General features: G+C 50.1%; 11 protein-coding genes across 11 annotated transcripts; 4 read left to right on the forward strand and 7 right to left on the reverse strand.

Moving 5' to 3' along the window:
* Nucleotides 1-230: 230 nt before the first annotated feature.
* Nucleotides 231-3443, reverse strand: MRS44_013336 (uncharacterized protein; the record flags this gene model as incomplete). Its single annotated transcript, XM_065616812.1, has 8 exons — nt 231-337; nt 490-859; nt 927-1063; nt 1176-1471; nt 1971-2026; nt 2119-2818; nt 2884-3334; nt 3398-3443. 8 exons carry the CDS (start codon nt 3441-3443, stop codon nt 231-233), a joined length of 2163 nt encoding a protein of 720 aa, XP_065472884.1.
* An 885-nt stretch (nt 3444-4328) lies between these two features.
* Nucleotides 4329-6937, forward strand: MRS44_013337 (uncharacterized protein; the record flags this gene model as incomplete). Its single annotated transcript, XM_065616813.1, has 2 exons — nt 4329-4450; nt 4498-6937. 2 exons carry the CDS (start codon nt 4329-4331, stop codon nt 6935-6937), a joined length of 2562 nt encoding a protein of 853 aa, XP_065472885.1.
* A 574-nt stretch (nt 6938-7511) lies between these two features.
* MRS44_013338 (uncharacterized protein) lies at nt 7512-8902 on the reverse strand (the record flags this gene model as incomplete). Its single annotated transcript, XM_065616814.1, has 3 exons — nt 7512-8189; nt 8350-8690; nt 8773-8902. 3 exons carry the CDS (start codon nt 8900-8902, stop codon nt 7512-7514), a joined length of 1149 nt encoding a protein of 382 aa, XP_065472886.1.
* Nucleotides 8903-8944: 42 nt separating this feature from the next.
* MRS44_013339 (uncharacterized protein) lies at nt 8945-11191 on the reverse strand (the record flags this gene model as incomplete). The annotated part of the gene is made up of 7 exons (XM_065616815.1): nt 8945-9269; nt 9985-10095; nt 10248-10481; nt 10529-10740; nt 10810-10890; nt 11062-11110; nt 11157-11191. The coding sequence occupies 7 exons, from the start codon at nt 11189-11191 to the stop codon at nt 8945-8947; spliced, it is 1047 nt and encodes a 348-aa protein (XP_065472887.1).
* Nucleotides 11192-11759: 568 nt separating this feature from the next.
* Nucleotides 11760-12721, forward strand: MRS44_013340 (uncharacterized protein; the record flags this gene model as incomplete). The annotated part of the gene is made up of 2 exons (XM_065616816.1): nt 11760-12276; nt 12549-12721. 2 exons carry the CDS (start codon nt 11760-11762, stop codon nt 12719-12721), a joined length of 690 nt encoding a protein of 229 aa, XP_065472888.1.
* Nucleotides 12722-12973: 252 nt separating this feature from the next.
* On the reverse strand, nt 12974-13888 carry MRS44_013341 (uncharacterized protein; the record flags this gene model as incomplete). The annotated part of the gene is made up of 1 exon (XM_065616817.1): nt 12974-13888. One exon carries the CDS (start codon nt 13886-13888, stop codon nt 12974-12976), a length of 915 nt encoding a protein of 304 aa, XP_065472889.1.
* Nucleotides 13889-14194: 306 nt separating this feature from the next.
* MRS44_013342 (uncharacterized protein) lies at nt 14195-15492 on the reverse strand (the record flags this gene model as incomplete). Its single annotated transcript, XM_065616818.1, has 5 exons — nt 14195-14400; nt 14473-15029; nt 15110-15226; nt 15287-15309; nt 15370-15492. The coding sequence occupies 5 exons, from the start codon at nt 15490-15492 to the stop codon at nt 14195-14197; spliced, it is 1026 nt and encodes a 341-aa protein (XP_065472890.1).
* Nucleotides 15493-15971: 479 nt separating this feature from the next.
* On the reverse strand, nt 15972-16526 carry MRS44_013343 (uncharacterized protein; the record flags this gene model as incomplete). The annotated part of the gene is made up of 1 exon (XM_065616819.1): nt 15972-16526. The coding sequence occupies one exon, from the start codon at nt 16524-16526 to the stop codon at nt 15972-15974; it is 555 nt and encodes a 184-aa protein (XP_065472891.1).
* A 1951-nt stretch (nt 16527-18477) lies between these two features.
* Nucleotides 18478-20375, reverse strand: MRS44_013344 (uncharacterized protein; the record flags this gene model as incomplete). The annotated part of the gene is made up of 6 exons (XM_065616820.1): nt 18478-18803; nt 18863-19217; nt 19269-19406; nt 19463-19839; nt 19957-20080; nt 20136-20375. 6 exons carry the CDS (start codon nt 20373-20375, stop codon nt 18478-18480), a joined length of 1560 nt encoding a protein of 519 aa, XP_065472892.1.
* Nucleotides 20376-20931: 556 nt separating this feature from the next.
* On the forward strand, nt 20932-21876 carry MRS44_013345 (uncharacterized protein; the record flags this gene model as incomplete). Its single annotated transcript, XM_065616821.1, has 1 exon — nt 20932-21876. One exon carries the CDS (start codon nt 20932-20934, stop codon nt 21874-21876), a length of 945 nt encoding a protein of 314 aa, XP_065472893.1.
* Nucleotides 21877-22506: 630 nt separating this feature from the next.
* MRS44_013346 (uncharacterized protein) lies at nt 22507-23633 on the forward strand (the record flags this gene model as incomplete). The annotated part of the gene is made up of 4 exons (XM_065616822.1): nt 22507-22611; nt 22677-22906; nt 22975-23315; nt 23383-23633. 4 exons carry the CDS (start codon nt 22507-22509, stop codon nt 23631-23633), a joined length of 927 nt encoding a protein of 308 aa, XP_065472894.1.
* Nucleotides 23634-24610: the final 977 nt, after the last annotated feature.

Raw genomic sequence — 24610 nt, forward strand, 5'->3', positions numbered from 1 at the left:
GGGTGCAGAAAGCTATCCGATGACGACTGCTCCGATATCCCAATTAATCCTGCTGGCAGCTCATGTCTGCTTTAATGGGGAAAGTACAAGTCGACGACGACAATATTTACGACTCCATTGGTTTGATCTGATCTATCTCAAAAATGTATCGTCACTGTCTAGAGTGGCAAACTTGTTTTAGATGCCGATCAACCATCGACCATTCTCGGGCATCTTGTTTATCTATACCGTTATGCGAATTCGACCGAGTTGCGAAGTGTCCCGATCTTGGAGATCCGGACCTCCATTTTCGTGCCAGGGCTGAGATATTGAGGAGGGTCCATTCCGGCGCCAATGCCTTTTGCCAGGTCCAAGTCAGCAGGTTGCGGTGGATGAATGGTTGAAAGAGAGCAGGGAAAGGGGCAAAGGCATAGGCAATGACGGCTAAACATTCTGAAACAAAGCAGGAGAAAAGATTGGCTGTCAGCTTCTCTGCATTGTGGCTCTTACCTCCCGGAGTGCCTGTCATAATGACACTGCCTTTCTGCAGCGTAGTACCCTGGCTCAGATACGAGACCAAGTAGGCCGAGTTGAAGAGCAAATCGGCCACACTCTCATCCTGCCTCGTTTCGCCGTTGATGATGGTCTTGAGGTGCAATGTGGCCGGATCACCGATGAGCTCGGCTGCCACGAGACAGGGTCCCATTGGCGCAAAGGTGTCGAAACCCTTGGAGAATCCCCATTGTGGGACATGACCGGCGAGAGTAGGATCGCGCTGAAGCTTGCGCGAGGAGACGTCATTGCCAGCTGTATACGCGGCTACATAGTCGAGGGCGGATTCGACAGGCACGTCCTTTGCATCGCGGCCGATGACCATACACTGATGGTGTTTGAATGTCAGTCGGATACAGACGAATGCAAGGCAATAAAGAGTGTGGTAAGCTAACCAGTTCGCCTTCGTAGTCCGCTTGATCATCTTGAGCGATTTTGGGGATCACTACAGGCGCATTGTGGTCCATGACGGTGGTGTTGGGCTTGAAAAAGATAAAGGGGAGGGGAGGCGGTGTTCGGCCCGTCTCCTTGACTATACCAGTGCCGAGGTCAATATTGCTGGTTTTACTGCCCGCTTGTTCTCTGCTCCCGAAGAACAAAGATCCGCTCGATGTAGAGGATAGAGAGGGCAACAATTTACTTACTATGCTTCGTATAATTCAGCCCAACACAACGAAGCACCGGGACATCCTCCCTGGCCAACGGACCAAGCAGTTTCTTGACCGTGACGACCTCGTCACTGACTTTGGTCTTACCTGTGGTATCGAAGGGGTCGTCACCAACAATGACCTTGGCCCTCAACTGATCCGACTCGGTGATGTTGCCCAAGTCGAAATCCGGAAATGGCAGAATGGGTTCTCCTCGCAATACTCGGCCATCCGAGGCCATGAAGCGGATGAGTCGAGTCCAGGGCAGCTTCATATTGCGATAGTTACTAATACTATCAATGTTATCATTAGCTTCGATGCTGAGCAGGATATCAGTCGAGGCTTATCAACAGAGGACGTAGTACTCTTAGAAGTGTATTGATGCACCGAGATGTTAAGGGCTATTGAGGGGCCACCGGAGTCCGGTGGGTGAATATCGCTGGGCAAGGGTGGGAAAGAGTAAAGCCGGACATGGCGGGGCTCCGGAGGCAACGCTCAGGCGCTAAAAGCCTCATAATATCCAGTCATGCCAGAGGTAGAGATAATATCTATTAACCTTGCTAAGCTCCAATACTAGGCATCCAATACTGGACACTTTTAACTGTTGTCCACTCGTCCAAAGCTTCTCTGCCCATATCCCTTCCGAACCCACTTTGTTTCACACCCCCAAATGGCACATTGACATTAATCAGGCTCCAACAATTTACTGATACCTGGCCCACCTCGAGCGAGTCTGATACCCTCTTAGCGCAAGCCATATCTGAAGTGAAGACATAAGCCGCAAGTCCATACTCCGAATCGTTCGCCTTTTTGATAGCGTCTTCTTCGCTCGAGAACTTGGAAATTGTCTGCGAAACCTTTGTTAGCGCACTTGTTCATCTGAAAAAGACAATTGATAAGACCATGGGCTGCAATCCACAACTCCCTTGGCTCTTCTTACCACGACAGGTCCAAAGATTTCTTCCTTGACGATGCTCATCCCCTCCGTGACATCAACGAAGGCAGTGTGTGGCACAAAGTTCCCGCTCCCAGTAGAGTGGCCACCGAAAAGAACCGTGGCCCCCTCCTCCCGACCCTTCTCGATGTATGACATGATTCTTTCATATTGGCCACGGCTGACAACAGGTCCTTTGCCAACTTCCAGGTTTGTTGGGTCGCCTTGCCTCACTCGTTCTTGGGAATGCTTTTTGAAAAGACCAACAAACTCGTCGTAAACACTCTCATGCACGTAGAGCCGAGACATGAGAGCACAGATCTGCCCGTTGTTGGCACTGGAGCCGAGACTTGCCCAGAAAGCGGCATTTTTGAGATCTGCATCGGGGAAAATGAGGCCGGGGCCTTTGCCGCCCAATTCAAGGGTGACCTTCTTGAGGTTCGTGTTTGCAGCAGCACGGAGAATGCTGCGCCCGGTGCTGCCGCTGCCTGTGAAGGCGACCTTCCTGATCATCATATGATCAGCAATTGCTTGGCCTGCTTCCTGCCCCAACCCGCAGAGGATGTTGACCACGCCAGGCGGAAAACCGGCCTCAACTGCCAGCTGAGCAAGCTTCTGCCCATAAAGGGGCGCCAATTCTGGCGTCTTGATAATCAAGACATTCCCGCTTGCAATAGCAGGTCCTAGCTTCCAACAGGTAATCATCCTATAGCATTGTGAGTAAGTACTGAAGATTCCGTCAACCCTATACCGCTGCGGTTGAAAACTCACAACGGTGCATTCCAGGGGATAATCGCAGCGCATATCCCAAAAGGCTCGCGGCGAGTGTGCGCGAAGCCATTGGGGATTTCAAGTGCATCGCCCGCGATCTGACCAGCCAGTCCTGCGTAGTATTGAAGTGTGTTCGCTGCATGTTTGACGTGGCCACGTAAGGAGTCGTTGTATAGTATCCCAGCATCAATAGCCTCGATCGTTGCGAAATCCTCGGCGTGTTGCTCGATGAGGTCTGCTAATCGATTCAGGAGATAACCTCTCCGGATAGCCGAAACCGTCCTCCACTCTTTCAAGGCTGCTGCTGCGGCATCGACTGCAATGTCAACGTCTGCCTTTTGCGCAGATGCCAATTTGGCCAATAGTTCCTCGTTCAGCGGGTTTCGCACGTCGACGGTGGAACCGGTCTGGCCAGGAACGAATGCACCATTGATGAACAGTCCTGTAGGAACTGTCACAAGGTCAGTGTTGGTGTATAGATGGGATGGGATTGCGACCCTGGCTGGTGGCTCACCTCTAACAACCCTGCCGTTGGGAACCTGAATATTTGTCAACTCCATGTCAAAGGGTGCGGTTTTCTTGATATGACAAAATGATTGTGTCCGCTAAAGCATTGTTTGATGTTCCTTAAATCCTGTATTTATAAATGGTTGTTCAAGCCTTGGCTCTCTCCTACCCTGAACCGGATTTCCGGGGTGGGGGTGGGGGTGGGGGTCCCGCTCTCTGAAGCAATTCAGAGACGCTTCAATTTTCCAATCTCCGTGCCGACAACACTGCAAATAATCAATACGCCATCCGGGGCACCCGGGGAATCTGGGGAATCTGGGGAAGATAGTGCCCCTCTATTGACTTACTGACACGAAAGCGACACAAACCCCTGACCGTTGACGTAGTAGTTCAACTTGGCTGCCCCATAGGTCATATGCCTTTGGAAGAATGATGATGTTAAACTGTGTTCATTTCGCGGCTCTAATGACTGATAGTATCAGTCACTCAGCCTACAGAGTTATTCCGTTTTGTAAGAAATGCTACATCCTTGGAGTTATTGCTCAATGGAGTAAAACAGCTTCCTTCTTGGGGTAATTGATGGCCAGTGAGGATCAACGTGGTGCCTCGGATCGTAATCCCGTGACTTCGTCCGAGCTTAACCCAGACCAGTGGAATCTGTCCATTTCATGATGACAAAGCTCGATCATTCAACCACCTCCTCGTCCTCCTAGTTACCTTTTCCGTTGTCTGGCAACGACCATCCACCCATCAAGGAGACCTGAGAACGTACAAGATTGTTCTGGCCAGCATAAGGGCTTGCAATGGGCTACGCAGCGGACCGACGACTCTTTCATTTAACGTAGAACCCCTCCCCCTTCCCTTCTGAAGCCCGGCGAAGGCGACCGCAGACTTCACAACCACGGATCAGATGCCGCTGTTACAATGCACGCATTGCAATGCAAGCTTCAAGCGAAAAGAGCATCTGGAGCGGCACGTTCTCCGTCACTCGGGCGCCCGTCCTTTCACATGCAGGCTCTGCTCAAAACATTTCTCACGAAGGTACTCGTCACACTCTTGCGTCAGCCTTTTTTGAGACGCCAACCTCATTGATCTGCTACATCACAGAGACGCTTTGCAAAGGCATGTGAGCAGCCATCGAATTGACCCTGCCGACGCAGCCGAGATTCTACACTCGGCATCCTCGGCACGTCGAAATCGGGCTTGTTCGAACTGTGCTCTCGCTAAACAACGATGCACTGGCGGTGATCCCTGCGCGCGGTGTGCTTCGAAGAAGGTGCCGTGCCAGTATCGACATCACCCCGTTTCTCCTGCATCCCCTCGACGTCGGGATGTGGCCGACATAGACGAACCCCTGATGGCCGTTCAGACGCCCGCTCCAACGGTCTCGCTGCACGACGATGCTTCTCCGGCAGACAATGATGACCCCTCCTTCGCGGAAAGATTCCCTCGCTCCGGCCTAAACACAAATGATCCGGCCAGCTCCGGTGACCTTGGAGCCGACGAAACATCTGCTCTCACCGGTAACGATCATCTTGAGAGCGCAATGACAGCTTTCGAGCACAACAACGATCTCTTCAATAGCCTCCCGTGGTTGATAAACGATGTTCCTTCTCACAACAGCCTCTTCTGGGTAACAGACTATCCCGACCCTCTTTACCCGGACTTGGGCTACCTTCCTTCCACGGATCTCGAACCTAGTCGTGGCCCCTTTCTGGCGCAAGAGTCGACCTCATTCGCATACCATGATGTGTCGCTGCAAGATCCGCATGCCAGCAGAACGGAGGGAACCGGAGATTCCATTCGTGTGCAGTCCTCGCAGCGCAACCAGTGGCCTGGTCAGGATTCCAGCGCTCAACTCCCCGTCTTGACTTCGGAGGATCAAAATGTCATTCATGCGCAACTCTTTGGCTATCTCCGGCAGACGGCCCAGAACGCCTTCCAGAAGGTTGCCGATTTTTATACAGAACAGAACCAGTACCCAGGTCCCTTCATGGACAAGGTCACTTTTCAGACATTTCTTGAGCTATACTTTGAGCATTTCGCGGACCACTTTCCCTTCCTTCACCCAACACTGCTGGAGGATGACGACATATCATGGGTTCTTCTCTTAGCAGTGGCTGTCGTGGGTGCTCAGTTTTCAGCTCTCAAGAACGCACCGCTGTTTGCCAACATTCTCCAAGATCTGTTAGACAAGGCGGTTAAGATGCATTGCCCCGAGATCCCGTCGTCCACAGACTTGACGTGGGCACGAATCATACTGCTTCGGGATATCTGCATGCTATTCAACGGTGGCAAGAAGCATCAAGTGGCGCGACAGTATGAGAAGAACAAGCTCATCACACTTTCTCGTGTGTTAAGAACCGACAATCCACAGCTGTCCCTCTCGACTGAGCAAACCCTTGAACAACGCCTTGCTGAACAAGATTGGAAAAGATGGATCGCCGCAGAATCTCGCATTCGTTTATTACACAGCGTGTACTTTCTGGAATGTCTGCAATTCGTATTCCATGACATTCGGCCATCAGTTGAACTGACGGACTTGACGAACACCCTACCTTGTGAGGAGTCCGTCTGGAAATGTCAGAGCGAAGAAGAATGGCGGCAGGCTTTGGTAGAGTGCCGGCATCAACCATCGTCGCCGGGCAACGATAGCTTGCTTGATTGGAAAAATGCACCCAAAGCCGATGGCTATGTGCAGAAACTCTTGTTCGTCTATCTCTACACAGAGGAGAGATTGACCATGGAACGGCTTCGAAACTCACCCTTCCGGCAAGTGCTCTTCCCGTCCACTTCTACGGCCCTATTTCAGCAACAATGGGCAGGGCTTGGCCGTGTAGATCCTAGAGGGCTCTTGAAAATCATGAGAAGCTCTGTTGCCAGCGAATTAGACCTTCTCCAACCTGTACAAGAATCAGGCCTACCCTCTAAGCCGGTATCTGGAGATCAGGATGTCTTGTATATCTTGATTCATCTGCTGAGGGATGTCCCTATGAGAAGTATTCTGGCCTTTGCGGGATGGCAAGTGGATGATGGACAAGTTGAGGCCGCCAAGCTGGAGTTGACTGGGTGGGCTTTCCAACATGAACGAGTGGCCCGCCAGTGCCTCCTTCATGCCATCACTGTTTTCAACATCTTGCGCACCAAAAGCACCTTTGCCGCTTATGACGCCCTGTCTCTGTTGACAGCAGCTTTGTACATTTGGATGTATGATCAGTTGATAGAGGGAGAAGATTTTGAGAGTCAACATACTTCCTCCAGGCTAATCATCCGATCAGACCGTGTGTCTGATCGCCCGGCTTTGGAACGATGGGTCAACAACGGAGGAGTCGCCCATATCCATATCCCAGGTGTGGGAATCTTCGGCGGAAGAGATGGCCGGTCGCGTCTGCTGCACGAGCTGCGCAGGATATTGCTGTCACGCACAGAGTGGTCGAGGGTATGCCAGGTGATTGCCAAAGCGGTAATGCATCTGCTCCAAGAGAAGCGCCCTAGGTTTGAAGAAGATGTTAGGTCTGGGTCTATTACCTGCGTGTCGGAGGCTTAACTTAGAAGTGATATAATCAATAGACCTAGCCCTGGGGTCAGGTATGGCTGTAATTTCGAACGGTAGGAGCTGGCGTTCTATTTAACTGAAGTTCTAAATCGATTTTATTCTGTGCTTAGTCCCGGAGTCATGATCGTGGGTGACGCCACGGGAGTCCGTAGGCTATAAGGTCCAGCCTCTTGTATCAGCGGACGTCTATAGGCCAACGCCCGGTGTACTGGTCTCTCTACCGCGTAGGGTGGGATACAAACTGCCCAACCGGCCTTATCTCCTAGGGAATTCGTTTTTATGATCTTGTGTGCAGCTTCCAGGTCTGGCCTTCCATGTGTCGTGGGTAGATTTCTCTGTCAGTGAATGAACTGCTAGATGAACAAGTAGCCATCATTCAAGCGAGCAAAGTCTAAATTGCGACTAGTTACTACCATCCACAACCCCTCTTTCGGCACAACCCCTCTTTCGGCAAGCAAAATAAAAAAGCCACCACCAAAAATCACCAACTTTACTTACATAGAACTTGACCAAATTGATAGAAATGCGTCAAAATCTTCGTTTCATAAATAACGAATAGGTTCATCTATTGTACCCTGGGCTTTTTGACAAGCCGCCCTGATCGCGTGGTGAGTTGGCGGGGTATGGTTTCCTCTCTGACTTCGATGACAGAGCCAGCCTCCGATTCTGACTCCTGCTCGCTTGAACAGACCGATTCCAGTCCAACAGCCATATTTTGGGTCTCCTCTTCTATTATAGCTTCTCCACCGGATAGGGTCTCCCCAAGAGTCATAAAACGTTTGTTAGGATTCGGCACCGCCTTCCTCTTCTTCCCTCTTTTCAAGCGAGCCAATTCTTCCTCTAGGCTAGCAATCCTCAGCGTATGCGCCGCTACTGTCTGCTGTTGAGCCTCAAAGCCCTTGGCTATCACGTTGTACCGTCTCCGCGTCTTTGGTGTTTTGTTCAGCCCGAGATCACGAATTTGACGGCTCGTTTGTGGTGTATCGTCCGAGTCAAAATACGGCGCGGGTTCGGGGGTTGATCTTGGGTTGCCCTTTGGCCTATCTTGTTGGATTTCTGGATGCCTCAGTGCCTTGGTACGGGAGATCGGCCAATTCCCAGTAACCCTCCAGCCGGAGAGTATGTTCTTCTTAGTCATGCCAACTTGACGAGCCTTGGCGTAGACCCTGATGAAGTTGACCTTATCCATTGGAGTGGAATCAGTCAATGAAGCGAACTTTTCCAACTCTCGTCGATATGCGGCCTTGGAGGCATTGAATACTCCATTGTCAAGTGGTTGGAGCCCATGAGAGCAGTGTGCTGGCAGATAGCAACAATAAACGTTGTTCAAAAAGCACGTGGCCATCCATTCATCCTTCCGTCACTCAGTAGTGATCTTGAACCGAGGTAAACGAAGAACATACCGTTGCGTGGCTCCCATGACCATCTAAAATGATCAGTCTCGCATCAGAGTCGTCGGCTGGCATTGTCTGGGGTAGATAAACTCTTTCAAGCCATTCAACGCCAATGTGGTCGTCAGTCCATCCGTTAGGCGAAGTTATGTAATACCAGTCTGCTATCTTCTTAAATTCTTCAAGAAACCACTGTTTCTGGAGTTCTTTCCCCTTGAAGATTATGCCTGGAATCAAAGCGCGGCCGTCAGCAGTGATGGCTTCGATAAATGAAGTCCAATTCCGAGTTTGTGGTCCTTTGAGAAATGCCTTCCGCTTCGGGTCCGCGCTTCCAACAACCAGGCTATCCAGGCCTAAATAAAGAGAATTAGTCGGTCGAATTTCAAACACTGGCAAGGAATGTAGGTATATGCTTGCCGAAACCAGTCATAATACCTCCTTCATCAACGTTGACGGTGTTTTCGGGCTTGATCCAGCCGTACTGGCCCTCCCTGATATCAAAGTACCAATGAACCGCTTTGGGTGTGAAAGAGTCGAACCTCTTGGCTTCTTGACGTCTACCCATCTTGGTCTTTAGATCTGCGCGGCGACTGATAAACTTGATCACCTAGTTGCGTCCTAAGTCGGGATGTTCGCCCTGCTGTCTCAACAGGCCCATGACACAGGCGCGAATCTGACTGTGGGACGGAGCGTAGCCCAAGGACTCCTGCCGGAGTATCCAGGCAACCAATCTATCCTCTTGGTTCTTGGACAAGCGTCGATGAGGGTGGATCTGCTCTTTAACGGCCCCGCGGCCGTTAAGTCTATCGACTAGAGTGCTTCGAGGCACTCCCCGTCTCTGAGCGGCTTGAGGAGGTGAAACGCCATCATCAGTAACATCCAAGATAGCCTCTGCCATGTTTTCCTCTGTATATTTCCATCGAGGTCTCGACCTAGGCATTTTCTCGTCGTTGTCGCAGATAAAGGTCAAAAAACACGGGAAAGAGCGGTGAGGAGTTTGATGATTAAACCAACAGTATTTCCATAACACAGCATGCATAGATCACATACCCCGCACAGCCTAAGAGAGCTAAAGTCGTTAACTCCAATCATTTCTATAATCAATAGAGGCATTATCTCCTAAGTAGCTATTTACTTTGGCCAATTCTGGTATAAGTGAAGTTGGTGAGTTTTGGTGAAGCTTTTTTTATTTTGCTTGCCGAAAGAGGGGTTGTGGATGGTAATACCGTCGATGCGAGTGCTTCACCGAATTACCATGGCAGTGCTAGGAAAGGAAGCGGACGATATTGGAAACGCGCGGAGCTACGAGAACTTAATTGAGATAGATGGTTTGAACCACGATTCAACTAATAACTTTCTATTGTTGCTTTTATCTATGACTATGATCCTGAGAACTACCCTCTCGCCTTCAACCACAAAAGACGATTCATAATCATAAGACCTGACCAACGCGGCGACCATATCTCCTTGGCCATGATGACAATCGTCCCGGATTTCTTTTCGTGCTTCTGTGTTCACCGAAAGCGCCAGATGCGCCATTGCTCTCGCATTGTGCCGGCCGGAACTTACAAGTCTTCGGAGGAAAGCTCACATACGAGGAACATCCCGAGCAGGCATGCCAAGAAAAGCTATGCTTCACAGACTGACAAGTTCCTGTAAGCGATTTGAACCGACACAGGCAAAGACGCTCCCTCATCTTGGAGGTCACTTGAACAGCTCACGTTGAGGAGGGGAAGAAGTCCGTCGACAATGGCCGTGCTGTTCTTGTCAAGTGCTCGACGTTGCTCTTGTATCGTCTGCTGAGAGAAGAAATAAAGGAGAAAGGGAAGCATAAAGAGAGCAGTGATACCCGCGTTTTAGAAGATGTAGGACTATAATATTTCAGCAAAAAAGGAAATCGTCGCACAAACAAGGGGCTTGCCAGATCATGCCAAGCAATACCAGCATATTCCGATTCGCTCTTTCCATAATGTTCGAACCCAGGCTTCGTGTAGTACGGAACAAGGCAGTCATACGTCAAGATAGAGATTCGGTCAGCAGTACCGCTCTGCTTCATCAGATTAATATAAGCTCCCATAAGAGCTTTCCCGAAACCTGATCTCTGGTACTCGGGAGAGATAGCAAGGGCATGTAAGGCAATGGTCCTGCCATTCTTCTTATGGCCGACGTCATAATCGGCCTGGGGATTGACCTTCCAATCGGGGGGCAATCCATATCCTCATCTCTGACCGAGGTGTTTTCTGACTTGGTGGAAATGACATGCCCAATCAGGATATCGTCTGAAGAAGCATGCAGCTTGGTGATGAGGGGAATATCTTGTGGTGCGCGAGGAGGCAGTGCTTGTCCAACTCGTAGAAACAGGCCAACACATAGCTCTGGGCAAACCGTCAAACGGCACTCAATCTATCAATATTCAATCAGACCTCGACTTCACGCAACGATGGTTACATGGGGACGAAACTGTCTCGATACCTTTTCACGAGTCGCAGCCTCGGCCGGCGGGAACGCGGCTGTCTCCACAGCCAAACCGGTCTCGAGGTCGTTGAGATCCAGCTGGCGAATTTAGAGAGCCATGATAATGTATATGTGAAGTTGAGAAACTCGTGTGTAGTTGGAGGATGGTTTGGTAAAAAGATGACGATGGTTTGTTCGTCAAAGTCCATAAAAAACCGCCGGCGGTTGATGCATTTTGTAAGTAACTTGCAGTGTGCAGTGGCACCAGACCGGACAGTCGGCAATGGCGCCCTCGCTAAAGGGAATGATCTGCAAAGCGCTACGGAGTATGGAGAGAACTCTCGAGAACACATCCGTGCACGCACGGTTGTAGCTGCAGACGATCCAGAAAGGCGTACATGATGAATCTACGCGACAAGGCGGTCAAGTGGGGGCAATCAAGCTTCAGCTTGAAGAGCTACTGCGTAGAGAATGCGAAGATGTCATCAAAAGGGCCAAAAAATATCGGCAAGATGTCGTTCGAAGGGCGTCTGAGCATTTGCGGACGTTATGAGTGTCTCCAGATGACTTCCACTCTGGGGTTAGTTGACCTGTCAAACCCGGTGGCAATGGACAGATAAGGCACTTCCGATTGGCCGGGAATGTTGATAATCCTTGTACTCCGTACGTAGCTTTTAATAGCGCCACCTGTTGTTGTTGAATTGCGCAGTGATGCTGGGTGTGATTGATAAAATCAAGGTTGTTATTGTTATTGTCATGGTGAGAGCTCCCTAGGGGTTTATATCCCATGCGATTCCATCTAGGACTTTCAACTTTCAATCTAGGACTTTGTGATGTGACCCTGAAGTGAAGGGGAAGCTCCCAATTATTCCAACACTGGAGAGCTCTTAAACACTAAGTCGCCGCCTATGGCCGACTAGCCTGAGTCATTTCTATCCGTCCGCATTCATGTGTTGATCCGTTTCGGTATGTGGGAGCAGCTCAAGGAGCTCCCTCTTCCAACTGATACAGTTCTCTACTCTGTTCTTACCGCAAACACGCATTACGGTAAAGCCATTGCATGGGCTGCTACTGGTAATATTGAAGAGGCGGAGAAAGAAAGGGCCCTAATCCAGCAAGCAGCTGCGTGTGTTCCCGAGTCACGTCTTGACTTCCCTAATAAGGTTGTCGACATTCTTAAGGTTGCGGCGGCGATGCTTGACGGAGAGCTACAATACCGGCGTGGGAACTACGAGGATGCATTCAAGAGTCTGAGAATAGCTATTGAACTTGATGATGGCCTCGTTTACTCTGAGCCTTGGGGCTGGATGCTACCGACAAGGCACCCTTATGGGGCGCTTTTGCTGGAGCAGGGACATATCGAGAAGGCTGCCGCCGTGTATGCCGAGGACTTGGGTCTTGTAGAAGGCCAGGATTCGGCTCACCAGCATCCCAATAATTTGTGGGCCTTGCATGGCTATCATGAATGTCTTGTCCGCCTCGGGCGTACGGGAGAGGCAAATCTCATCCGACAACAGCTCAAGAAAGCGACGGCGATTGCGGACGTGCCGGTGACGTCGTCGTGTTTCTGTAGGCTTAAGGCAGTGCCAAAGTGTTGTAGCAGGTCTTAGAAGTAGTCTGTGCCTAACTCCATCTTGTAAATGTTGAAATACTCTGTAATGGCTTCACATTCCGTTTCTCATGTTGCCGATGCAGTGTGTTCTCGTTCAATCAGCTGAACCTAAGGCTTGCACACCTTGCAACTAATTGCTCCATAGACCGCGTTAAAGCTCTCTTTCGGCAAAGGACCTTTGACACAGAATATGCACGGTTGCATTCTCGGGGCTTGCGTGAGATCCAGCACATTCCCTTCAAGGCGCGATTGACGATCTCCACTGTTGCCCCCTTTTCGGCCCTCTTCTGGGGCGGTCGTGAACAGGTGTTGGAATAATTGGGAGCTTCCCCTTCACTTCAGGGTCACATCACAAAGTCCTAGATTGAAAGTTGAAAGTCCTAGATGGAATCGCATGGGATATAAACCCCTAGGGAGCTCTCACCATGACAATAACAATAACAACCTTGATTTTATCAATCACACCCAGCATCACTGCGCAATTCAACAACACTTCAGTGATAGTCGCTTCCATACGGCTCACGGCCGCCAAGGCCTCAGCAGCCTGTCCGCACATCATTGCGGCGTATATCAGTGAGTGATAGTCGTGGAGGCGATAGATGTTGCAGAAGACACGGTGTCCAGGCGCTGCCTGGAAAAGTACTTGTCGTCTGCAATCGTGGCTCTCATATTAGCCGCTATGGCTTTTTGATAATCCCCGATAAGCATATCGATATGGCTAGGCATGTGCTGCAGATGTCCCGCGTTGGGGACAAGATGCCGGAGCCTATTGCTTGCCTTGATGGCGGTCTCGGGTGTGGTCGACATCTCCATCAAGTGGATGAACATGTGCAGTATTCCGGGATGGCTGTCAGCACTAGGAAGCTTGGCGCCATGCTTTAGAATCTCCTTGACCTCGAGAACAGGTGTGTTCAAGTTTGGCCGTCCACTTCGAGGCTCAAATAGCTGCCATGGAGCCATGTTCATCAAAGCGTCAGCAGCAAGGGCGGTGATATCGAGATCATCAGCACCAAACTCGCGCCAGACAGCCTTCATGCGCTCTGCATACGCCTTGATAGGCGGCGCAAAGTCATTGCTAGGCATTTCAGCGGCAGGAAATCGCAGCTGGATCGCATCGACCAAGGCCTTCTCCACAGGCGATGCGCCAGCAGCCATCTCGCCGGCTTTCGTGGCCATTGCGTGGCATTTGGCGAGAGAATCTTTCAGTTCATCTGCATCAAGGGCTTGCCAGACCTTATTATAATCTGGGCCTGAAGCATAGGCAGCGCCCCAGTATCCCATAGCACAGTTAGGGTTATGGGCAATAACCTGCTCGAAGCAGAAGGTTGCCTCCTCATGATTGAAAGAATAAGCCCAGATGAGACCGCGGTTGAACCAGATTTGAGCGTAATGATTGGAGGTAGTAATAGGGCGACCGAAGTCACCTAGGTTGTAGTACTCTGCAGCAGGGCTAATAGCCACAGACTGAATATCTTGACCAGCCATGAGTATGATAGGGAGGAAAAAGAAGATGGTGTTGAAAGAAAAAGGATCACTACGGGGGGAAGAAACGATGTGGAAGAGGGGAACTGGCTGATAGCGAGCTTAAGAGGCGGGTCGATGGAGCGGCAGCAAACAAGCCTCGGCTTAAAGAGGGGGGCTGAATGTGAAAATGTCATCAGAAGGGCGCGAAGTAATAATCGCAGAAACCATCTTCTTTTTAACCACAAGGTTCTAAGTTGTATAGGTATCGCAGTTTATGTAATGGCACGGTCAAGCCGCAAAGACTTGCATCGGAGCCACACACCCTCATTATATCTCAACCACAAGCTTTCGAGCAGAGACACCCATTTTCAGTTTATCCATGCCATTTTGAAGACTTTCAAGGCCTTTTCCAACAACAAGGGGCTCAGGGTTAGGTCGCAGTTGGCCATCAGCCAGTGCTTCTGGAACAAACTTGTGCCAGATATGATCAACCAAATGCCTTCCCTTATCGTTCATAATCTCAAAAGCAAGAGCTATGATTTGACGTCAGACATGAGTTCGGATTTGCGGTGATGGGTAACAGATCCATGAATGTGGATACTTACACAAAGTCCATTTCATGTTCGAGGAGAGTGCTTCCCTAGGGGTCGCAACCACACAAACCTTCTTAGGCCCGATTCGATCGAGAATGGTACCAAGAGGCGTTAGGGATGCCGGCTCCGAGATAGCATCGTAACACCCAACGAGATCGCAGCCCGCCAGCGCGGCTACTGCGTCATCTACTATAGTAGGCGACTTATAGTCAAGAATGACAGATGCACCCAGGGATCGGACGAGCTCGTGGTTATGGACCGAGGCTGTGGAAACAACCCTGAGGCCAGAGGCTCTAGCCAGCTGTATAGCTGTACCACCAACACTAGATGCGCCGCCCCAGATGAACAAGGTCTTTCCGGATTCAACCGGCGATCTCTGGGGCAGAGGAAGGGCAAGATGGTCTGAGTGATAGAGACTCACAGAGGCGGTTGTGATGGCAAGTGGCAAGACCACGGCCTGAGTTAGGCTCATCGTGTCAGGGACGGGACTAACAAGGCCCTCGTGCACCAAGGGGTACTTCTGAAACGCGCCAAATCGAGAATCGTTGACGCCGAGGCCCATGCAATATCTGATGGAGGGCAATGATTTGTTAGCGGCCTACTTCCTAAACCAAATATGATAGGGTTCAGGGAAGATCGATGTGATTACCCGATGACCCTCTGCCCCTTGTGCAGATGATTGACACCTTCTCCAACTTCTTCAATGCGACCGCCGACATCTGCGCCAAGAATAAAAGGGTACTTCGTGTTGAAAAAATCCCAATCCCTAGCACAGGCAGTAATGATAAGTACCCAATTCTAGAGGTAGCGGTGTTAGAAACCTTACTGAACGTAGTGCTCAACTGGATTCTGACAAAAGGGTTAGCGTATCGTTCTGTGTTGCCGTATTCACTTTGGGTCTGGTAATACCAGGGCAATAACTTCGGATCTAATCACCACCTCTCCAGGCCCAGCCCTGGGCATCGGCGCATCTTGGACCACCAAAGGGTTAGCCTTAGGGGTCAGGATCCAAGCTGCTTGATTCTGCGACATTTTGTGTGGGTACGTGATGGAATGCTGGGAGTTGTTGGCGTTATCGTGATGAGAGGTGTATAGTGGGTTGAAAGGTGCGAGGTTCGAGCAGGTGTAGCTGAGATATATAGATGCTTTCCTTGCTGAAGTGATATGTAATCCATGTACCGATTGGTAAGCTCGGCCAACTGGATATACCGAAGACCGGGCAATAATCTGCCCGAATTGGGATAAAGTTTAAGTGTTAGGAAGCCCGGTCATAAAAGCAAGTCCGAGATGTTCTTCGTGGGGAGCCCGGTATGGAGGTCTTGCCGGTTTAGGCTGTAGTAGAGAGGATAGTACCATGCACCACCCCCCTTTCGGTCGCACCCCCTTTCGGTCACCAAAAAATCGCGTTCCCACCAAAAATGTACGTTTTATACCAACTCGATTTCAATCCAATTTTGAGTCTATAAACAAAAAAATATATATTATTCTGTAGAGAATTGAAGTATTTATTCCTATTTAGGCTTCTTTATAAGCCGCCCAGACCTGGTGGTTATTTGAGGAGATTCAGGTGCGGCCGTGACCTCAATCTCTGAAGCTGTCTCCGTGCCTGAGACCACCACCTCCTCCAATTCAGAATCCACCAAAATAGACGCTCCTTGATCTCCAACTTCGGGAATAGCTTTATCTTGTATAAGAGCCTCGCCGAGTGTCATAAACCGTCTGTTAGGGTTAGGAATCGCTCTTCTTTTCTTCCCTCTCTTCAAACGAGCCACTTCTTCCTCCAGACTAGTAATTCTGCCGGCATGTGCTGCAATGGCCTGTTCTTGGGCTTCAAAGCCTCTGGCTATCACAGAATATCGTTTTCGACATCCAGGAGACTTGTTCCTGCCAAGATCACGGATTTGGCGGCTGGTCTTTGGTGTATCATCCGAGCCCAAATAGGCGACAGGTTCGGGAGTCGTCTCTATCCTGTCTGCTTGAATCTCTGGATGCCGCAATGCCTTGGCTCGTGAGATTGGCCAATTTCCAGTGACTCTCCAACCGGACAATATATTCTTTGACGTCATCGCGACCTCACGCGCTTTGGCATAAGCCCGTATAAAGTTGACCTTATCAACAGGCGCAGAATCAGTCAGAGAAGCCAGTTTTTCAAGCTCTGATATGCCGTCTTCGAGGCATTGAAAACACCGTTATCCAGCGGCTGGAGACCATGAGAACAATGGGCAGGGAGGTAACAACAATAGACGTTGTTCAAAAAGCACGTGGCCATCCACGCATCCTGTTTCAAATCAACAATGATTCTTTTGCATATGGACCAAAAACGCACCGTTGCATGACTTCCATGTCCATCCAGAATAATAAGCCTGGCATCAGATTCGTCGGCAGGCTGGGTCTGAGGCAAATAGACTCTCTCAAGCCACTCGATAGCAATGTGGTTGTCTGTCCATCCATTAGGCGAAGTTATATAATTCCAATTAGCTATTTTCCGGAATTCCTCTAAAAACCACTGTTTTTGGAGTGCCTTGCCCTTAAATATGATGCCGGGAGTCAAAGCACGGCCGTCCGCAGTGATAGCCTCGATAAATGAAGTCCAGTTACGAGACTGGGGACTCTTTAGAAGGGCCTTTCGTTTTGGATCTGAACTCCCAACCACCAAACTATCTAGACCTGGAAAACAAGCCTAATTAGCTAGATCTATGCATAAAAAGTTAGACGCTCACCAAAACCAGTCATGATACCGCCCTCATCAACGTTCACGGTGTTTTCCGGCTTAATCCAGCCATACTCCTCTTCTCTAATATCAAAGTACCAATGCACCGCTTTAGGAGTAAATGAATTGAACCTATTAGCTTCTTGGCGTCTCCCAAGTTTGGTTTTAAGGTCCGAATGACGTTTGATGAATTTGGCTACCCAGTTGCGTCCCAACTCCTGCTCCTTATTTTATTGTTTCAAGAGAGCCACGACGCAAGCACGGATCTGACTGTGGGAGGGAGCATAGCCCAGGGACTCTTGACGGAGGATCCAGGAAACTAAATTAGCCTCCTGGTTCCTAGATAAATGTCGGTTCGGTTGAACCTAATCATCCAAGGCTATCTGGCCATGGAATCTATCGGAAATGGTCTGCTGAGGTATTCCGTGTTTCTGGGCAGCATGCTGCTGCGATAAACTGTTTTCTGTGATATCAAGTATGGCATCAGCCATGTTATCCTCCGTATAAACACTTCGAGGCCGTTTTGAAGCCATTTTAAGCGAATTGTGGAGGACTGGCAAGAGGAGGAATCATCAGGAGGCAGGAGGAGATTAGGGCGCTGAAATGCAAATTTTGAAGTGCAGGGTGACCACAGACCACATGCCCCACGTGACCAGCTGACCTTTAAAAATGAATTCTAGCCATTTCTTTATATGTTGAAAGCGACGACTTGCCAATAGATTCCAGAATGACTGAAGTATGTGAAACTTGGCGAGTTTTGTATGGGAAGGCGATTTTTTTGGTGACTGAAAGGGTGTGACCGAAAGGGGGGTGGTGCATGGTAACGTGGGGAACCCGACATGGAGGTCCCACCTGGTCGTTTTGTTAGAGAACAGCTGGCTTTATCCATTGCTTACCTGGGTATTATCCAATTGGCGGGCCTTCATCTGCTCATAGAAGGGGCAATAGTAAGTGAGCATAATATTGGCTGGGCATTCCAAGATGTTCAAGAGTCCTCCATCGATGAACCTTCCAGCGGTATCGAACGAAGGCCAAAGAGCCTAAGAATCAGAAAGATCTAGGACTGTAAAGACACCCTCATAGACAATACACATTGACCGCATAGACAACATAATGCAAAAGGGCTCTAAACAGGTTTCGTAGTACAGAAGCAGCCCGGGATAATTACGGCACATGGGAGCACCATAACACAAGAATAACAGGGACTGATATCGCGTTAGGAGGAAGCACGAGTGTGAAAATAGTATGAGCCATTTCAGTAAACTAGATGAAAAATCCCTACACCGAAAATCTCCGAACGAGCCAACTCAAGGCTTGGTAGGCATCTCAGCGTGGCCGTCAACGTCGGTGTCATCGACCCAGCTTCCGTGTATGCCCATACGCAATTTCAATGGAAGGCGACACAGAGCTACGTGCTTGCTCAAGTCCCGTGTATCCAAGATGACCAGTTCACTGATCATTTCCTCATAGTTCATTGTCAGACCTATCAGGTATCCGTCAGCCTCCTCGGCGTCCAGATTGCGAGGGATGAAAACAGGCTCCTGATACAGTCTGTAGGGTCCGTTAGAGTACACGTCGATCTTGCCTGTCTTCAAATCCTTCTTGTATATGGAGTTAAAGGGTGGGAACCCTCCTGTGACACAAGTCAGCTTTGATCCTGCGGATAAGGGGCCACGAGCGTGTCGAAAGTACCTCCGATGCGTTGAGCGACAAAACCCCAGTCGGTACCTCCATTCGAGTCATCATTAATAGCACCGAAAATATATCTAGTCTTGTAGCCGACGAAACGATCATCCACACGGAAGAACTCGTTGTCTTGGCCAATGACGGTCTCAGGTTTCGAAAGATGAAGTTCGTCTGACTCAGGGTCAATGATCCAGCGCGCGAGCTTGTTCGGGTAGGTCCCAGGTGGCGGTGCCTTTCCGTCCTTGTCAGGGAAGAAACCAAAGATGTTCCCCTCAGCGTAAGCCATGTAAAGGTGGATCTTGCCGTCCTCTTCCCAAGCGTTGGCGACGTGACCAATATATGCGTTATCGCCGTAGAACCACTTTTGCCTTGATCAGCTAGAGACGGGCTGAGGCCATGCAGGATCACTCACCTTGATATCGGTCGTCTTGGCTCCGCGCCTTGGAAGGACTCCGATATAGTACGGCTGCTCGGGTTCCCACTGCCAGTGGGAGCCGCCGGACTTGAGACGCTCCAAGTCGCAATGGGACGGGATGATCGGGAACAGGACCTGTAGAAGTGTCAGGGTAATCACTTAGCGACGGGATGATTCGATTGCGGTCTCACATAATTCTCCGTCATTGCCATTTCATGCTGAAAGCCACACACGGGCGCCGTGAACCAAACCTTCTCAGTCATCTTTCCGTGCTTATCAAAAGATCCATAAAGAATGTCTTTGGTCGCGACGCCCTTGGCTTCATATCCAAATGCCGTCATCTCGCGAGTAGTGGTGTCGTACTTGGGATGAGCAGTAAAGGTTTCACTATCCCATTGCCCATCAAAGTCCCACACACCGTAGGTTTGGAGGGTAATGGGATCCATGGCGTGAGGGGGTCCGTCCTCCTTGAGCGCGAAGATCTTGTCCCGAAACGGGAAGACTGTGGTGTTTGCAACTGTGCGGACACGGAAGTCGATGGCATCAGTGAACTTGTTACGGTATCTCCCTGGACGGGGTATTAGCGGCCGAAAATTTGGCTTAATGTGGTGTGTAAGTGTGAGGGAGACAGAGAGAAGAAGGAATAGAAAAGTCCAGTAATTGTTCTAGAAAATTCCTGACGCACCGAGAAGAGCTCTCCGTGCCTCTTTTTCGGCCTTCAGCTTCTCTGTTTCAACGTAACGCTGCTTGAAATCGACATGGCCATCCTTGATGCGAAATGACGAGACAACGCCATCTCCATTCATCCACTGGAACTCCGGTCAGTAGAGGCGCTTCTTGCAGATGGGAGCCGGGCCAGCGTACAATGTCGTCCTTGATGAAGGGCGGAAAGGCTGGGTCAGGCATGATGCGGTAGAAGGTTCCTGCGATGCTCTTTGGAATTTCGCCCTCAATCTCGAGGTTGTAAATCTCTCCCTCGACGCGGATAGGCCTCTGGAACCCCGTGAGAGTCGCACCCACGTCCTGAGGCTTAAATGAAGTAGGAGCTTCGGGCCATCCTGAAATTCCGGCCTGGTTGCCACGGAGGATTGAGAGACCTTCCATTGTGCCAAAGATGTAATGAGTAACAATGAATGTAGCTTCGTAAGTCGTGATTGTTTCTTGTAGATAACAATGCTGATTCGGTTGATTGCTCGGGGTCAAGGCAGTGAGGGCATGTGTTTATATACATATTTGCCGTGTTCGATGTTCCTTCGTCGTGAGCAAGTTCCAATGCCTTTACTCAGCGGCTCTTACGGAAGTTTGATACCGGGCTGCTCATGGAGCTGAGGTTCTGACCATCGGCCTGTTCATCTCCTAGATCCCGGACATACGCAGTAGGGGTCTTGTGGGGTTTCCGCTAGTGGCCGTGGCCTTCTTGTCATTGTGGAGGATGTTTCGGCAGTTACTTGCGGAGACGGACTAAACGGGATGTTGTGGGGGAATTCGTAATAGCAGCTGTCAGGTTCGGGTTGAATGAAACAACCCTCATGCCTGGAGGCTTGCTACGAAAACAGTCAATGTTCTCTATATTTCGTCCACCCCCCCTTCTCGCTCATCTCCACCATCATACCGCTTTGACAACTAAATCTATAGTCCATACCTCACACGTTCTATCACAATGAACAATCTGCCCAATCTAGGACGCGAGATCGACCACAGCGCTGGTCCAACCTTCGCAACGTACGCGCCCCTGCTCGCAGCGCGTGAGGCAGCTATCCATTCAACCCGTCGCGAGACGTTTCAGTACGGGGACGATCCTCGGCAAGCCTTGGATGTCTACTACCCAGAGTCGAACTCATCCACGGAGCCCAAGCCTGTCCTCATGTGGATATACGGTGGCGGCTTCACGCAGGGTGACAAGGTCCTTCCGGGTTATGCGAATGGAACCGTCTATGGCAACGTGGGCCATTTCTTTGCAACGACTTTGGCTTTCGTCGTCGTGGTTCCAAATTATCGACTTGTATCTGACGGGGGACGATTTCCCTCAGGCGGTGAAGACCTCGCACTCGCCATCGCCTGGGTGCGGGATCGCTTGACCAAGCAAGACGGTTATGGGTCTATCAACCTCTTTCTCATGGGGAACTCTGCCGGAGGGGTACACTTAGCGACGTACCTATTTCACAGGCAATTCAGTTCCTCGCGTGAGTCAATCACTAAGTGCACTCAGCATGGGGTCAAGCTTCGGGCAATCATCTTCCTCTCAGTTCCTTTCCACTTCGAACAGGCGGCCAAAAGTAGAGCCGAAGCGTTGGAGGGTTACTTTGGCGGCAAAGACCTCAAGACGCCATCTCCTCTGGGGCTTCTCAGATCGAACAAGCTGGACGATGCAGTCGTCGAGTCTGGCGTCAAGTTCTCTGTCTGGACGGGGAGCCTAGATCCCATCGACGAGATTCTAGGGCCCACGGCGGATTTCCAAAGGGAATGGGAGGGACCCCGTTTGCAATCTTTCGTGCTGAATGGGCATAACCACATGAGTCCACAACTTAGCTTGGGCACTGGCATAGCGCAAGAGGAGGAGTGGGGACTCGAGGTTGGTCGATTCTGCCAATCCAGCTGCGTATAGTTCAACGGGAAGGGGGGGCACAAATGTGCATATCAGACAGAAATATATGCCAACCAGTATCATCTCAGCCCGACACAAAACTGGTGACTGTAGGATAATGCCAAGCCTGCATGCGTTGTCAATTGGTGATGCCCAATGTTGCAGAGCCAGGATATGGGGTGCTAGCCAAGTCAACTTCAGCCTGGTCCAACAGGACCGGCCCAGTCCACTACATCTGCCGTTCGATGACGCGGGACTTAACCCCCTGGCACTTTATTTAGCAGCAGCCAGGGGTTTCTGCTGACATTACCCAGCATCATGATTAGTTACTTTTATTCCGCGGTTGGTGTCATTGGGAGATGCGATCGAGACGTATCGTATCTGCCGAGTTACAGTTCCGCTCCAGCAAGGAGCTCGGGCCCCCCACGTTTACAAGGCAGCATTCGGCGTACCCCACACAATCTCTTACGCCTCGAGCCTCGCGGCTGAGCAACTTTTTGCATCCTCATCACATTCCATGACAAGGAATACACACCACCTATAACATCAATTTTCTTGTCTATTACCATATTTTCACCCTTGCCTTTGCTTCGTTTGTCTCCTTTCATCACATCATCTCCTCACACACTCTTCCTGCAGTAGCTGTTAACCATGGTCAACGTTGCAGTTGCTGGTGGATTTGGCCACCTTGGCCGAACCATTGTTGAGGCCCTGCAGAAATCACCCAAGCATAATGTCATCATGCTTGCTAGAGAGGTAACCGTGTTTTCCATATTCAGCCTTGAACATATGCACCTATTGACCGCTGTCTGGACATCTAGGGTCACGCAAACCAGGGGCCTGACGCACGAAGGCTAGTGGTGCACTATGATGATGTCGATGGCCTTACAGCCATCCTCGAATCCGAGCAAATCCACACCGTCATCTCGGCAATCAAAATCCTGAACGATGATGCCGGGAAGGCCGAATCCAACCTCGTTCGAGCGGCGTCCAGGTCGGCGTCTACAAAACGCTTTGTCACCAGCGACTGGGGGTATCCCGTCCCCGAGGAGTGAGTGGCTTCCTAATCACATAGAAGTGTGTTTGTGTCGCAGTTCTAACGGTTGCTCAAAATATTAGTGCTGTCCTCCCGCAAAAGGCCATTCGAAACTCCGTCTGTCATCTCCTTCGCGAGTCTGGCCTCGAATGGACGCGCTTCTTCAACGGTTTCTTCCTTGACTACTATGGTCTCCCGCACGTAGAGAGTCACATGGACCCCACAACTTTCGTTGTCGATGTTGCCAACAAAGTCGCTGCCATACCTGGGTCGGGAAATGATCCGATGACATGGACTTACACTCGCGATGTGGCCAGTTTTGTCGCTGCCGCCCTTGACATCCCAGATTGGGAGGAAGAAACCTACTGCTATGGAGACAAGATGACATGGAATGAGTTTGTGCAATTGGCAGAAGAGGCGGTTGGTATGTGGATGAAGTGCAATCCTTGATCACTAGACTGCAAGTCGCTAACTATGGCATGAACATTTAGGTTCCAAGTTCGCCACTACACATGATGATATCTCTATGCTACAGAGGGGGGAGATTACCGAACTTCCCGGGCATCTACACGAGTACGAGTATATCCCGAAGCCATTATTTCAGGCAATGTTTGCCTCGTTCGGGTTACATGTCGTTGACGGCTGCTTTAATTTTCCGGATGGCAAGCTTCTCAACCACAAATGTCCCAATGTTAAGCCTATTACCGTCAGAGAGATGTTGAGTGTTTGGTCTAAAGCCTGAACCTTGGCTGCTCTCATGGCCTTTACTCGCGAGAGGGTTGGTGCGCGAGAAGAACAGGCCCAGTCGAAGTGCCGAAGTCCTTCGGTTTAACCAGGCTTTGCATGTCAGCCTCGTCACAGGCCTGGCCAAGATATTGAACCTCTGGTTACACGACTCTAGAAACGTTTGTTGCAATAAATACTGTTAGATGATTAAAAATGTGAAGATTGAGATAGCCGCTCTTGCGATCTTGTGACACGCCCGCGATAACAGCTACTTATCATATCTATCCATAGCCAATATACCTCAGTAGCTTTGCTGCAAAGGTCTCTTAGATCTACCGCTGCGTATGAGTTTTACCCCAGAGTTCAGGGTTTGCAATATGTTCGTGGGAGGTTATTCCGTGTGATTTTTTTTTTTCTCGTTTTAGCTCTCTCTTTCATGAACCAATCGGAACTGCGCCGTATTAAAGCCAACTGCCAGTTTGTTTGTAACTATACTAATCTAAGATATTTTGTCAGATCTTGTTTCTCAAGATCAGCGATAGTTTAAGGTAAATCGTAAGAGGACTTACATATTAACACTTGGCACTTGCCGTGATATAAGGGTTTCACTTATTCCCTAATCTGCCAAACAACACCCAAAAACCGTAACCAATATACCACAATATACATCCCCCTCACTCTCTTCAATGTGCCGTCCGATATGCCGAGGCATCTTGGACGCAACCTAAACACTCCTCAATGGAGTCGTTCCGGGTTTCTATCGGTCTGATACGCATCACCGCCCGCGCCTCGCCTCCTCCAGCAGCGGAATGCATGTGAGGGGTATCCGTAAATGGTCGGGGAACCCCACCCCCAGCAGGCTCCGGCTGGCCTAGGCACGTCAGTCTCCCGAAGATTAGTGAGTTCTCTCAAGTCATCAAGTCTTACAACCATAGCCCTCGAGTGCCATGGTCCAGAAGCCTGGATTAAATTGAGTCACAAGCCTCTCTCAAC

Source organism: Fusarium solani, assembly GCF_023522795.1.
Source record: "Fusarium solani strain SB1 chromosome Unknown bctg00000009, whole genome shotgun sequence".
NCBI classification, from domain to species: domain Eukaryota; kingdom Fungi; phylum Ascomycota; class Sordariomycetes; order Hypocreales; family Nectriaceae; genus Fusarium; species Fusarium solani.